Raw genomic sequence first — 15,111 nt, 5'->3', positions numbered from 1 at the left:
TACTTCACTCAGCCACTCAACTGCTGCCAGATGGTGATTTTCCTGACGAGGATGGATAGGACAAGTAGCAACAGTCTAAAACCATAGCCCTTGTGTTGGGGCTACAACACGGACTCACTCGGGTTAGGGACCCAGAAAGTCTTTCCAGCAGCACCAGAGTCCCAGCAGAGCTCTGCAACAGGTCACCAAGGGCAGCTGTGGACTGGAGACCTTTCAAATGGACCACTGACAACTATAGGAGTCTTAATGGCAAGAAGACAGACCGAGTGGTTTTATGGCAGTCCTTTCAGCTTCATTTCTACAACCAAATTTTTAGCTCCGTACTTATCTTTTCCATCTCTAAACTTTCTAGTTCTACGACACAGCATCTGAGGCCCATATTTGTAACCAGAATAGAAGGTCAATAAGCTACCCAGTCTGAGAGCAACCCCACCACCTAAAAAATTATTAAAGCAATTTTCCCCTCCTCACAGGACACACAAATGCACAGATGTTCACATGTTCACAGCTCCAGTGCTCAGCAATATATGGCCATTATGTATTCTCCCCTCAATGTAGGAAAGATGCAAAATCCAGATACACACATCCATCTGTGTAGACTGAGAAGATAAAGTTGTTTGCTGGCAGTAGAAAGCAATGGGAAACAAAGCAAAAGTGGTGGCAATCACACACTACTGTTCCCTTTCAGATTTAGCGGTATTTCTTACTTTGGTGAAAAAAATTCAAACACAAGTTCCCCAAACTGTGTTGATATGCACCAGTGATATTTCCCCACGCGCTTCCACTACTGGTACCTCTGCCCTTGGCAGCACCTTGAACAAACACCATCCCAGTGCCCAGCCCGACGTAAACTGCTGTAACAAACAGATTGCTTCTCCTCCTCTAAAAAGCTCCCCGTTTCTCATGTTTTTCACATATGGAATGTGAAATACTTTGACTTAGTCACTGAGCTGTTTACTTAAGCCTAATCCCACTTCTTCTTTAGTGAAAAAAACCTCATTGAGATCATTCTCATTGTCAACATAGTTATTGTAACCATTGTTTTAGAGACTGTTAGGCCAGCTGGCATTTTCTGTAATAACATTAATCACAATGAAACCATCAGCCATTTCATGGGAGTATAATGAAATCTGATAACAAATGGCAACCTTGAAAAGCTATCTAAAAAAGTCTCAAAGATTTAAATAGTGCTCCAAGTTGCAATGCACTCAGCTCATATTTCCATGTAGTAAATTACATTGTTCCATTCTATCAGAAACAGCCCAGTACGTTTCACATTCTTCACTTTATTAGGCTTTAAACTGGAAATTAAACATAAGGAAATGTAAACCCAGAGCTCAAAAATATCACTCCAGTAATGCTGTGCTCTCCCTCCCTGTCTTCCACTCTCTTTCTCTCCCTCCTCTCCCTTTCTCTCCTTCCCCATCCCTCTCCTCTCTTTCTCTCCTTCTCTCTTTTTTTCCCATTTCTCTGTCTCTTTTCCTTTCTTCTAGACCCTTCCCCCCATCAAACTTGTCTTTCAAGGTATCTAGAAGGTCTAAGTTAACACACATGAAAGAGTATGTTTGAACTCTATTTTCAAATAGAACTTTGGGAAGCATTTAGCTTTCTATTTGGTTAATGAAGAATTAGTCACTGATTTACGTCTTCCAAATTGCTCTCAAACAGGATTTTATTTCTCTCACTATTTTCAGAGGAAACCAACTTCCACAGGAGATATAAATACCCTCCGCAAAGCTACAAACAGCGCTCTGTTGCTTCTGTTAGCACACACTGTAGTATTGAAACAGGTCCCCAGACTTCCAAAAGTTGAGTGGTGTGTCAGCAACCCAAACTAATGATTTCTAAGCTCTACCACTCCAATGCCACCAGTTTTTATTACAGGCTTACCCGTCTGAAGTCAGAATTGCCGTAATTAGGCTCCCCGCTGAGAAGAAGCAACTGAAGTCTTATGACTCATTTCCTCTCTCCAACATCAAATAACTTAGCTTCGGGTCCTCACCCCCAACCATCTAGTCTACACGCATGTTGGTTTGCTCAAGGCTCTCCGAGCGAGCCAAGCAATTTCCTCCAGAAGGGAACGCAGGGTTGGCAGCAGGGCTGCTCACCGCAGGGACCTCTCCCCACCGGCAGCACACACAAGCTCTCAGCAGATCTAGCTCCACGCCTGGAATGCTACCGAGTCCTTCAACACTGCTTCAGTAGCTCCTGCACCTCTGAACAAGCCCAAATCTCTCCTACCTCGTAAATCTCACAGCATTCAACACGCAGCCTTGCATTGCTGTAAAAGCACAGTTCTGACCAGCTCTGACACCATTCCCACTGTTTGCATACTTTGATTTAAAAACAAAAATGGAGGACCAAATCTTGGGGGGCACAGGGACACTGCACAAGGCCAGTGAACAACTAGACCGCAATACCATCATGGATGGACTATCCAGTTGTAATACCATCACGGATGGACCATCCAGCATCAGAACCGAGTGGGAGGTCTGAGAGTGATTTGGGAGGTGGGGGAAGTATGGCAGGCAATTAAAATGCACCCAAAAAGTTTGATTCTCAAAATCTTGATATTTCAACAGTTTATGAAAGTTTTGTTTTAAACAAATAGGGTGTTATACAATAGGCACTTGTGCTCTCGTTTCATTTTTAAACGCAAGCTATCTGCACGCAAATCAGCTACAAAACCAGTGCCTTCTATGTTTTCTTTTAGTGGTCCATCATTCCAGTCAAAGACACAGCTATCCATACCAAACACAGCTCATTCCATACGGAACAGTGTCACGCTGCATGAAGAACATGCTTTTTGTTGCTTATCATATATCACAAAAAGCAAGTATTTGTGTGGAATAACAGTCACACACAAGGAGAAAGTAAGGAACAACTAGTGCAATTCCTTCAGGTCGTTTTGTTTATTTGCTTGTTTTGCTTTTTTGTTTGGGTTTTTGTTTTTTTTTTTTACACAGACAAGTCCTTAAAAAAGGAAACTCTTGGAATTACTAATTACTAAACTCCCACACAGACATATAAACATTTATTATCCTGTCTTTAAATAGCTTGAGGGGACAGGGAGACATCTTTTTCCCTCTCCCCAAGCAGGAATAAACAAAGATAACACCTACCTTTAACAATCTGCTTGGCACAGGCATTATAAACTTGTTCCTGGGTTGTATTAGGAGGTAACACTCTATCAAAGACATACGGTTTCCCTTGCTGCAAACAAAAGAGAAACTCTGTAAGATAACACACATTTAAAACAGTTTACAGACCCAATTTAACAGGCATCCTGAAATGCAGCATTTACTACAAAGGAAGCCATTCAGTGCAATGGAGACGACAATATTTTGTTGAATAAACAGATGTGACATCTCACGCACTCCAAAACCATCTTGTCTATAGCTGGCAAATAAAACGCAGCATATGTTTTCTGTGTGTTCACATTTGGGTCAGCAGCTACAGTTGCAGGAAAAAATAAGCTGAAATATCAGCAACTGGAAGTTGATTTATTTTCTCCCTCTCTTAGGAGTTAAAAGGGAATAGCCATACAAATATTTGCAAAAGATTTGCTGTTCATTATTGTAAACAGGTGAAAGCTGTGGTGCAAGAAACAGCAGTCAGACCTGAGAGAATCAGAAGTTTGCAGGTCCCAACAGCTGCCTTCTGCTGCAGCTGGGGTGGCCCAGCACAGTCCAAGCACGGTCCCAGCACACTGCACGTTCCTTCAGCAGAAATAGCCTGGTTTCATTTCTATGCTAAACATGCAAATGTGTGTCGGTGAAACCACAGATTAGACCCAAAACAGGCAGACCAGTCAGACTGTTATGTTGCCCTAAGCTTGTATTTTATTCAGAAATTGTCATGATTTTTATCCTTAGGACCAACAAATAACAGGATGCCGTGTGAAAGAGCTCCAAAATGACATCTTGAATGGGACCAGGGCCATTTCCAGGTTGTGAACCACAATCCATCCCACCACAGACACCGAGCTGCCCTAATTCTCAGGTGACACCATGACTGACACTTATTCATATGTATATACGGCGTAGCACAACCCGTACATACACTTCCAGAAAATTTTGATTCCTCTTTGTAGCGAGTATAATTGGTTACAAGAGAAACACGTATTAGCAATCCTAAAAATAGGTTTGCATGACACTTAAAAGGCAAATCAATTTCTAAGACAGCAGTTCAGTTCCTTACAACTCAAAACCAAGCAAGACATCTGCATTTAAAATACAATTCCTTTATTTAAAGTTACACTAAGTGTATGTGTAGCATCTTTCTTATCTTCCATCAAAGCCTGTAATATTTCCCTTCGAAGATGTGACACCTGCTCTGAGAACGGCATAACAAGGGCTTCAAAGCTAACTGCAAGGTGGCTGGATACCCGATGTAGGAGTCTTATTCTGTTGAGTTGATGTGCCATCTCTGCCATTTGTAGCCAGCTGTTCAAATGCTGTGCTCAATTAGCCATTTTTGTCACACTTTGATTTTTCTTCAAGCAGATCACAAGCTTACAGTTGCCTGCTCCTTAAACTCGGGTACTTAACAGCCACAGGGGAAATAAGACAGAGAGGTGTTTGCTTGCAATGTGTGTTCTTCATGCTTCATCCCAGAATTTCAGATCTCAAGGATAAGAAGGCAATTTATAAATCACGTAGTAAATAATTCATGGTCCTGTGTTGGAATGGGGTGAACACTGGGCCACCCAAGCAGCCCGCTTGATAAGACACAAGCCCAAAGACGCAACTCAGACCGACATCCCCAGTGCAGCCCCAGCCCCCGGGAGAGTGGTGGGACTGCTGGGAGCACCCAGCTGGCACCTACCCCAAACTCTGCTCTCCACAGCTTTCCACAGACAGTGCACATCGCATGGCTCTCAGCTAGACAAAGCTCATCATTCCCAGCATGAGAAGGGCTGCCCAGCCCTGCTATAATTGTTCCGGAACAATTTCTCAAATGGACTTTTTACCTACTTACCCCCATTTTGCTTATTCCAAGTACCAGACAATAATCCCTAATGCAAGTGGCCAAAAAACACACGGACACACAACCTCAGCCATCCACTTATCCCATTTATTTATTTCATGCCTGAGTTGAGGCTTATTAGCTAAGCAATGTGAGAGAATAGCAGAAAACAATGCCAGTACCTCATCCTACCACGGCAAACCCAGCACTCCAGGCAAACGCTGCTCTGGTGCAATCAATCCAGCTCTTCTACTGAGCTCTCGACAACTATAATGCCCCAAAAACCAATCCCATGATAATTGTGCTGCTCGCAGCTGAAAGAGGCACTGACTGCAACTGTTATTTAGCTGTCAAACTGAAAAGCTACAAATGTAAAACAGCAATTCACAAACGTGCTACATAGGTCAGATTTCTTCCTCGGGATTTTTGTTCTGGGAAGCTGAAAGACTGGAATACCCATCACTGATAGCTGAAGAAAATAAATGAACATGAAAGATCACAAAGTATCTGTCACCAACTGCACAAAGCGAGAGCACTCCATTATCCGAGCAGCACTTACAGGTTTTTGGGGAGGTTTTTTGTGCCTCATCTCCACACTGATCTTAGATGAAGACAACTCAAGGCTCACGCTCCTTTCCACAAAGGACAGTATGCTGAGTGGGCACAGACCCTCTGTCTTTACTCAGTTTGAGAGTTTATACTTCTTTTGCTCTACCACCACTTCTCTGCCCTAAATCTTCTCAATCCTGCTCAACCCTCTTCTCCCCACCTCCACCACCACCTGCCCTCCCTGTTCCTTAGGCTCCTCATCCTCCTCTCTCTTCCTTTGTTCAGAAGTTCCTGCTTGGGTCTCTGACGTTGGAGAAAGACTTGGCACCTCCCGTGTCACCCCACTCACTTTGTTCAAGTTCCTGACTCTTCTGTCCCACCGGCTCTCCCTGGAGTCCTCCTCACTACCATCTCCACCCAGCTCCAGGCTCCTGGTGGCAGGCTGTGACCTTCATCACCTCTCCTACCAGGTTGTTCCTCACCCTTTCCACGTCCCAGCTAGGCAGCCCACAAACACACTCTGCACATGTCCCGCAGGAGCTCACCTTCAACTTACGGGGGCTGTATGAGACCACAACACCTTAGACAGGGAGAAGATGCCCAGCCTGAAGGAAAGCTGTGGTAATTCAGCTGCCAAGATACTGTTAAGATAGAAGATTTTTCTCTGGACCAAACTATGGCTTTGGGTTTTTTTTTGATTTGGAGGATGTTGTTGTTATAAGCTCTTAATTCTTGACAGACTTTCCTCAAAGGTAACAAAAGCCATAGCCATCCTACAAAGGCAGCACACTGGCAGATCCGAAGGTTTTGCTCCAAAACAGAAAGGGAGGGTGAGCAAACATGAACATCACCTTATTTTTAGCATGTTCCCAAGCAGTACTTTTTCCCCTATTGTCACCTTCAGAAATACCATAACTGCTTTTTTTTTTTTTTTAATGTAACTCAGCTTGAATTAAATACCAAAATCAGGAAGATTTCAGCCTTATTAGCACTTATTCAAGAAAGCAATAAGCAGCTAGAAATAAAGTGTTATTTTCTGAGTTGATGCTAACAGTTTTATCTGTGCGCCTCCTCCATACATTATTTTTCAAACTTTCTCATTATATGCAGTGTATTATCTCTCGTACATACATCACATCTTCCTTCCTATGCCATTACTTCCTACAGTCCCCCTGACAATCTGTTCCATTAACTTATGCCACTGCTGCATAATGGCTAGGATAAGTGCTCTGATCCACCCACACAATTCCTGCTGAAGTTGTATTGACAGCTAGATAGATTCTGTTCTGGCCCTTGGATAGCACGAAGAACACTATTCATATGTATTACCAATTACTATTTCACCAGCTTAATGTCTACAGTTTCCTATCGGGTTTACAGGCTTGGCATTTAAAAATCTGAGGATTTCACAAGCACAAAAAGAATCCTGACCATCAATCCATGCGCTACCAAAACCATCATTTTACAAGCAACATCACAGAGCAGTGATATCACTAGGAGCCAACATGGTCTCAATTAAAGATAACCAAATATATTTTCTGTTAAAAAAAAAATAAAAAAATAAATATATATAAAAAATCAACTCTCCTAAATTCTACACAGGAAATGAGAAGTGCTCAGTTCTTAAAGCTAAGAATTAGGAGCCTTAATGCAATTTCATGATTAATTCCCTGTGATCTTCAGACAGACATTCAGGGTTGACTTCACCAGTGTATCTGCAGGTCATGATGTTAAGCAAGACAACACCTGACTTTCAGGCATCTGAGCTCAGAGGCAGAATCCACAGTCCAAGGTCCATCCCCAAAGTGCCTTATAAAAACCACGGGCAAAGTGGGATGGCTTAGAACAGGATTTCCAACAGCTAGCATGTAGCTCAGATACATAATTGCTAAAGAAGAAAGAAAGATGAGGGCATACAAAATGCTGGGTTTCTTTGCTTTTTGGGGCTGTAAGGAGACATTTGAGTTAGATGAGGAATTATAGCCTGAAACCATCGCCTAGAATTAAAGATAGCATCCAGATTTAACCCAGGACAGATGCAAGTTTGTTCTGCTTGAGCAGAAAACAGCTGGGAGCAAGTTATATGATGACTGGCGGTTGTGAGTACGCCTAGTGCAGTTCTGACCCCAAACATACAAGCAGAGGTGAAGCTCATTCATACTTGCCTGCAACATACCATGCCAGCACATCCTCGAGGGGGACATCATTTTGAACGAGACTCAAGGAGTTATGGTATTTCTGAAGATAATAATAGGGGAAAAAGTACTGCTTGGCAACATGTAAGTTCCCAAGCACCAGCAGCTGAGGTGGGACCACAGGTCACAAGGTCCACATGTCCATGCTGCCAGCTGCATCTCTGTGCAAGAAGGTCTGGAAAGGGGCTCAGCCTCACCTCTGCCAGGCTGCCGGATTTGGTTCTTCCTAACAGCCGATAGTTAGGGCACTTATCTGAAACGGGCAGACAGATTGTATACACAGGGTCCTTCTCATTCATCTTAGCCCCCTGTCCCCTCAGAAGCCAGGAATGTTCTTTTCTCCACAACCTGGTCAGATAAAGGCATCCCCTTTACCCCTGTAAAAGGGGTGCATCAGTCATGCAATCACCAGCCGATAGCTCAGGAAAACTTTTAGTCCCTGCAGAAACAAAACAGTGACAAATCACGTGGCTTGGTTTACCAGATGAATCATTTGGCAAAACCGTGACTGCTGAAACTCTGTCATTTTTATTCTGGCTCTCTATTCAAGTCAATGAGTTTTATTGACGCAGTTGGAATGAATGATCTATGAGTGTGTTTAACATACCATACGAGACGCCACTGCCAGTACATACAACGGATGAGTATACAGGTAATAAAAGCATGTGATACGTAGGAGCTTAATTAATGGGAAATTATTTCCCAGCTAGTTTTCACTACCATAAGTGCTCTTGTAGTAGAGGTTTTATAAATAGAAGATACGTAATTGCAGGCCTGGAAGACAGAATTTTTCAAAGAGCAGAAAGCAAACTATTACCAGCAGCAATTCAATTTTTCAGTCGAGGCACATCCCTTGCGCAGAGCTGAGTTTCTCCCTTGGAAGGTGGTATAAAACTCATTTCTTCTCTCTAGCCTATAGGAGTAAGAATTAAAGTCTTTACTCCCCTTGAGAATGTAGAAGCCACAGTTACTGAACGCTGCATCAAACTTACTCCATTCACAAGTGGGATAAGCATCTGGCCCTGCAAATTTCCTCTGGAATTAGATAGAACTAATTAGATAGAAGGACTTATTTTCCCCACAAGTTAGAGAAATTCTGCAACTACAAGGTTGTTATGATTTTGCTGATAAAGCACAAGAAAAAACAGGACCTATCCCATTCTCCTGAATCCATCTCTCTCTAGTGAGGACTGAAAACATTATGATTAAAGACAGAGGGAGAAAATTAATGCATGTGAGCAAAACAGTTAAATTTAGTTATTATGTTGTTCCTTTCCTTTATTGACTAAGGAAATGCTACACCCATCCTACCCATTTTCCACGCTAGCTCACCCTTTAAAAACACTAGCACAGCAGCAATTCACCTAGGAGATGAGAATTCAGAACACCTGGGATAAAAAATTTAAGGAAATTTATTCAGAATAACCTGAATATACTACACAGTCAAACCAAGTTCTCCAAAAGAAACTCGTAAATCTTTGTAACAGTCCTAAAACTCGATTGGAAAATAAATGAAAACAAGCAGTTGTGTATGAACAGGCACCGCAGAGCAATTTGAGTTGAACACAGCATTATTTTTGCATAGTGGGCTTAATTATTGATCTACCTTATGAATATTTCTGTGGAGCTGATGGAATTTGGCACGTGGCCAGCGATCCACTTTTGGCTTTCACTCTCAGCAGAAAGAACCTTTAACTCCTTGCTATAAATCCCATTTTCAGAAAGCAGTATTTTATTTTAGTATGGATCTGCAATTTAGGAAACCAAACCCTAGCAATTATTTTAAAGCTTTTCTTCTACCTAAGATGCATGACCTGGAAAATATACTCTTTAAGAAACTTCATATGAATGTTAAGTATAAAGATCTCCCAATACAAAGCCAACTATTAAATAGCACTCTTTGGCAACATTTTTTTTATACTTCAGACACAGCAATACCCAGAGTAACAACTCTCCATTATTATTTACTTTTATTGGTGCAAGCTAGTCACCACTGTCCAGAGGAAGAGATGGACCCGGTGTGTCCATCATGGACCCCGCAAATGCTCTAACCCCTTGCTGGCACTTCTCAGCTGATCAGATGGGACGTTACCAACGTAACACTAGTCACAAAAATAAAAAGCAATGCAAACTACCTCCCAGCCTGGCCATCAGATGATAAACTGCAGGCTGAGAGAGTCCTCACAGCTGGGAGGAAGGCTGGGGCAAGGGGCTGGAGAAGCAGCACCCCGGTGCACCCACAGCTCAGGAGCTCCATCACTGCTGGAGGCTGCAGCACCCACCAGCACTGTGGAAAATGGGATCTCTTCTTACTTGAGGGCAACCGACTCACTCCTCCTCCTCCTCCAGGACTCCCCAGCGCTGCATGGCTCAAGAATAGGACAGGAAGGCGGAAAGGCCCTGGGACACATCTTCCTCCAGCTCCTCGCCATCCTCATCACTCCACTGGCAGTCGGGTGCAGGCAGCCCCCGTGGGGGCACTGCCCGGTCGGTGACTGAGCGCCCAGCAGCACCAAGCACCGCATGTGGATGCTGTGTTACCGGCCGTGGTTAGTCCACACATCCTTTGGTACTCCTTCCACAGTGCAGTCTAATGCCATCAGGACTAGCACCATCCTTCCAGCCCACCAGTGCTCTGCATGCCACGCAGCAGCTTGCAGATTTGGGCCTTGATTACTTAACTGCTTATGCAACGGCATAAAACTGGGTATTTGGAGAGCAGTGATATCCTCCTGCAGTTAAATTTAATCTCTGAAAAGATGAAGCTATGTTAATGATCGTGGGGAAAAGGATTTCATTTGGTGGTCTGTACAGCACTAGCTGAAGATGTGCATTATTCCCCCTTTCCTGGGTCTTCCACCCCACATTAAGAAAACTTTTTCATACTTGTTTTTCACAAAACTGTTTCTTTTTTCACAAAACTAAGTTTTAAGTAGATATGTGATTGTACGCTCAGCAGACCTCTCCGCTTCATCATAGGTACAAAACTATCAGAGTGAGGAACTGGACACAGGTTACTGTAACGGTCCTAGGGGAAACTGGAGAATGTCATCCCCTGCACCATCCCTCTGGCTTTCAGGTAGCTTGTGCCACTGTATTATGTGTAACAGATAACTACTGGTTTAATTTAATGTGCTCTATCTAATTTAATTGACCTTTTCAGGACTATTCGAAGCTACCTTCATAATCTATTCATTTTACTTCAGCAAAGCACAGACAGGCTTAATTAAATTAACTTTAAAATGCTGTCACTTGCATTTCAGATAGAGATCCTCTCGACATCAGAGGTTCTTAAGTAAACAGAAATCTTGGGAGGATATTTAATAAATAATACTCCAAGGCACAGTTGGTACACAGGGTCCTTTTCTAACATGCTTCTGATAGCTTCCACCTTCAACAGGCACCTTGTGCAAGCGGCTGCGCAGTCCTAGCTGCAGGCTGGAGTTAAACCATGACACGCTTCTACCAAAAAAAAGCACTCAATGAGCTCTGAAGGTAAGCCAGACTCAAAATTACCCACAATTTCTCCAGTTCTACTGGTCTCCAGCACTTCAGCTAACCTACCCTACTCCCTCACATCAAAAGGATAAGAGAATTTGATAACTTCTTTTGTGTATAAAACCATGCAAACTAACAGTTTGGAAATAAAAGACAGAATAATATTTGTTGTAGAAGAAAAGAGAAAGAAATGTACCGTAACTATAGAAGCCCAAGACTCCTCTAACTAAAGGTCTTGTGATTTAACAGAAGTTGAGAATGAAAAGAGAACAATGTATTAATTGTCTATTTTGTAAAAATGCAATACTTCAAAATTGGTTTTAAACTACTGTGGGCTTTTTGTTATTTAAAGAACACTATGATTTTCTTTTAACAAATATAAAAAATTCCTAGCCAGAAAAACAATGTAGTAAAACCTATCCTCAGGCAGCTCCCTACAGTAGCAATGGAAGAGGAGTCAGACAAGGCCATCTCATAGGTGGAGGGCAGTGGGAATAAGTTACACCTGGAGCAGCAACTCTGCTTATCATCAGTGTTTATAATATTCCAACGAAAATCAAAAAAAGATAGGTGGCTATTTCAAATCATGAAATGGAGTGCTTTTGGTGAAGTAAAAGTCCCAAGTAAGATGCTGACCTTCAGCTCCACCTACAGAAGAGAAGTGCAACATAAACCAGTCCCGGTTCAAGACATAACTACATCTTAATTCTGCCGTGGCAGTGTTGTGTTAATCTCCACTTTGTTAAACGTATCACTTACAGATTTATGGGGCAACTGGGTGGCTCAGGAGATTAGTAATGGGATACTGAGCACTGTCAGTTGTAGATTCAAATCCACCTCAGGTCAGGAGAGGTCAAAACAAAATGAGAGGGCATCACTGGTCCGTACAGCAGCTTTCTTTTCAGCATGCTCCGCAAAACCAAGGATTGAAGAGGATCAGAGAACAAACTACACCATTGGTCTTGGAGCGTCCCGTCAGGTTGGATATATATCGGCAAGAGGAAACAAATGAGATGCTTGCACCCCACTGCCTGCATTGTACGGTATTTGTTCTGCAGAGAAAGCGCTTCACAAGCATAAAACTGTCACATTTGCAGCTGGGCTATATACTCATTCAGTCTCGCAGGGATTAATCCAGAGCCACTAATTTATTGTGTGACTGAATCCTGTGGATGGAGTTCCTGAAGGGTCTTGAAACCACACAGGTAATCCCAACAGCAACGAGCCCAGACCCCAACAGACAGCATATGCAGTGAGTCTGGGCACATCTCTGTTCCCCAAACTGACTCCCTTCACAATGACCTGTGCAGAGCCAAAATGCCGTCTATGTGGTGGCACACCGTGGTGAGAACACGGCTCTCTGCTGAGAACATGCTCCACCAAACAGGGTTTAATTATTGTCATCCCATAATCACTGGTAGCAAACTGTAGGTCCAACAGCAAGACTGGTACATGTAGATTATTATCCTCTGCTCTCAAGAACTGAAAGATCTGAAATGTTCAAAAGCCCAGATTTATAGTGTCCAAAACAGGTGAGAAAGGAAGATACCAGCATCCATAACCTAATGGAGTAACAGTACTCCCAGAGATCTGGAAATAAGCCTCGCCCCTTGATACCTTGCTGGTTGAGTGCCTGATTCACTGGGAGACCAGTAACAACAACTTAGACTTGCTTCCTCATTTACAAACTGAGAGACTAAATGCCAGCAGTGCTGGGAGCTTGAATGTTTACTGACCTGATGTTGTAGCAGGGATTTAAAAGCACACAATATAACAGAAATGTTATCACTAGGCTGCCCCAGCCTCCTTTCATGCAATGTAATTAAAAACGAATGCACTGAAAATACATCAGAGAACGAAGGAAGAAGAATGACAGCACCACTACTTCTGTACTTCCCTCAACCTTTTCCATTGGAAAGTGATACCTAAAAGAAGAACTGAAAGGGCAGCAAGCAGTGCAGTGCTGTATCTAGTTTTATCTATAGAGATATTTGATGCACAGCTGCCCTGGCATTACCTTCTGTTTTGTAGCTTGACTGTTTGCAGCCTAGATTCGTGTTGTCTATTGGAAATACCCAGCTCTGCATCTCAACGACTGTAGTAACAGCTACAATTTGAGCATGGAAGAACCTTCACAGAAGCTCAGATGTCGAGGCAGGCAGAGCAATTACCCTGTCACCAAGTAATGCAGACAAGTTGCTCCTGGCAACAAACCTCTTCAAACATGGACAGAGAACAGCCTTCACAGAACAGAGACCCCATGCACGAGCACAGCCATTTTGATGAACGTCTGCGCACCCGCCACTTCTCTCCGTCCTCGTGCTGCGGACTCTCCAGCTCTTGGGGCAGACCCATCACTGTGAGGTCTGTGCTTCACAAGCGAAATGCACATCTAAAAGCTTATTAAATAAGAACATGGAGTAAGATTAGATCTTCCAGGAAGGAGCTGCAGTGTTTCATATGGCCTTTGATTCCCGCTACTCCTTTCACTCTGGTAACACTTCTATTGATTTGGTTTTACCTTTTCTTCTGATTCTTACCTAAATTTGCCCAGTTTCTTCTCGCCCTACCATTTCACCCCATTTAAGACAGGCAGGAGTGGAGGAGAAAGGAGGCAGCTCCCCTTTGGGAGGAACAAAGCCACCCGGCACTGGCCAAGCACAAGCCTGGTCACTTGGAGCTTCAGCTGTCGCCTGCACGAGCACCGGTTCCTGCCACCTGTACCCTCTGCATAGAGAGGAACCTGCTCACTCTCATCCATAACCTTACAACCAACAAGCTTCTGTTTCTTAGCTTGTTGCACTGATTTCCTTATACATATCTCATCTCATTATCTGGAGAAAACAAAAAGCAGAACTCTGTTTCACTTGATGTGTCCAAATCTCACAATTTTAGCACCAATCATCCAGTCTTCCTCAAGCTAAAGTATTTGGGAACAGGTAATTATACAAAAATAATAGTTTTTAGTAATAGGAAAAAAATAAGGATTATTTCTCTGATATAGTGGGGGCTAGGAAAGCTTAAATAAGAATCTGTTAAGCAGAGACCCCAACCCTATTTGTAAAACCCATATATTTGTGGGAGCAGGGTCATGATACTGCAAGTGCTTGGTTTGGTAATACTCAGCAATCATATTCCAATACAGGCACTCTTCATTTGTACCTCTAGTTCATAAAAATTGCATTAAGTAATTAGACAAGTAGAGACAAAAAAACCCATCCTTACAAAACCATTGCAACCCCTTCCAAACTAGAATTACTGCCTCCTCCATTTTTGCACCAGTTATCAGGAGGAAAACAGAGTATTTGAGAATCTGGTTTCTGCGTTTCTGATACTTTAATCCATCACTGACAAATTAAGTCAATCATCAAGAAATTCAGAATTGTTTAAATCTCATTCAAAATTCAAGTGGAACTGGTTCCAAATGGCTTTGCATTTGGGAGTGAGAACGGCTATGCCAGCTTGTCCTATACTGAGAAATTTGTGGTGGCAAGTTGTGCTGTCCTGGACAGCTGACAAAGGGGTTCCGATTGTGTTACTACACAGAATATAGCTCAAACTGTTACACAAATAATATGAATAAAAGTGATGTTATAGAGCTGGTTAAAACACACAGACAAACACAACAAAATACCCTCCTGTGAACTTTGTAACAACAAAGAGCTGCAGAATTTCTTTTTTAAATGCACTGCTTGGACCTTCTTTGGCAATTTTGGCTTTTTAATTGCAAAAATAGATTTTTCTGGCCCCTTCCTGTGCCCTCCCTGCAGCTAGAAACGCATTACAGCTTACATATACAGCACATCTCTTCTTACAGCATAGCAATGACATCGGCAGACCAGCCCCACTTTCTGCTAAGTTATCCAGAAACAGGCAATGCTGGCTGGAATTATCTGACACT

The 15,111-nt window shown here is 42.8% G+C and overlaps 1 protein-coding gene across 4 annotated transcripts in view; it reads right to left on the bottom strand.

Annotated features, from left to right (window-relative positions):
• Positions 1-15,111, bottom strand: part of KIF5C (kinesin family member 5C) — an 85,413-nt gene that overhangs the window by 56,942 nt on the left and 13,360 nt on the right. For all 4 annotated transcript variants that reach the window (XR_012588228.1, XR_012588227.1, XM_074593915.1 and 1 more), the window contains exon 2: positions 3,123-3,213. Coding sequence is in view for 2 of the 4 variants with exons in the window: in XM_074593915.1 (XP_074450016.1) it covers positions 3,123-3,213 (91 nt within the window). In the remaining 2 variants the exon portion in view is untranslated. The remainder of the gene's footprint in view (positions 1-3,122; positions 3,214-15,111) is intronic.

Source organism: Larus michahellis, chromosome 7 (assembly GCF_964199755.1).
Source record: "Larus michahellis chromosome 7, bLarMic1.1, whole genome shotgun sequence".
In the NCBI taxonomy this organism is placed as follows: domain Eukaryota; kingdom Metazoa; phylum Chordata; class Aves; order Charadriiformes; family Laridae; genus Larus; species Larus michahellis.
This window is presented reverse-complemented; position numbering and strand designations above follow the sequence as displayed.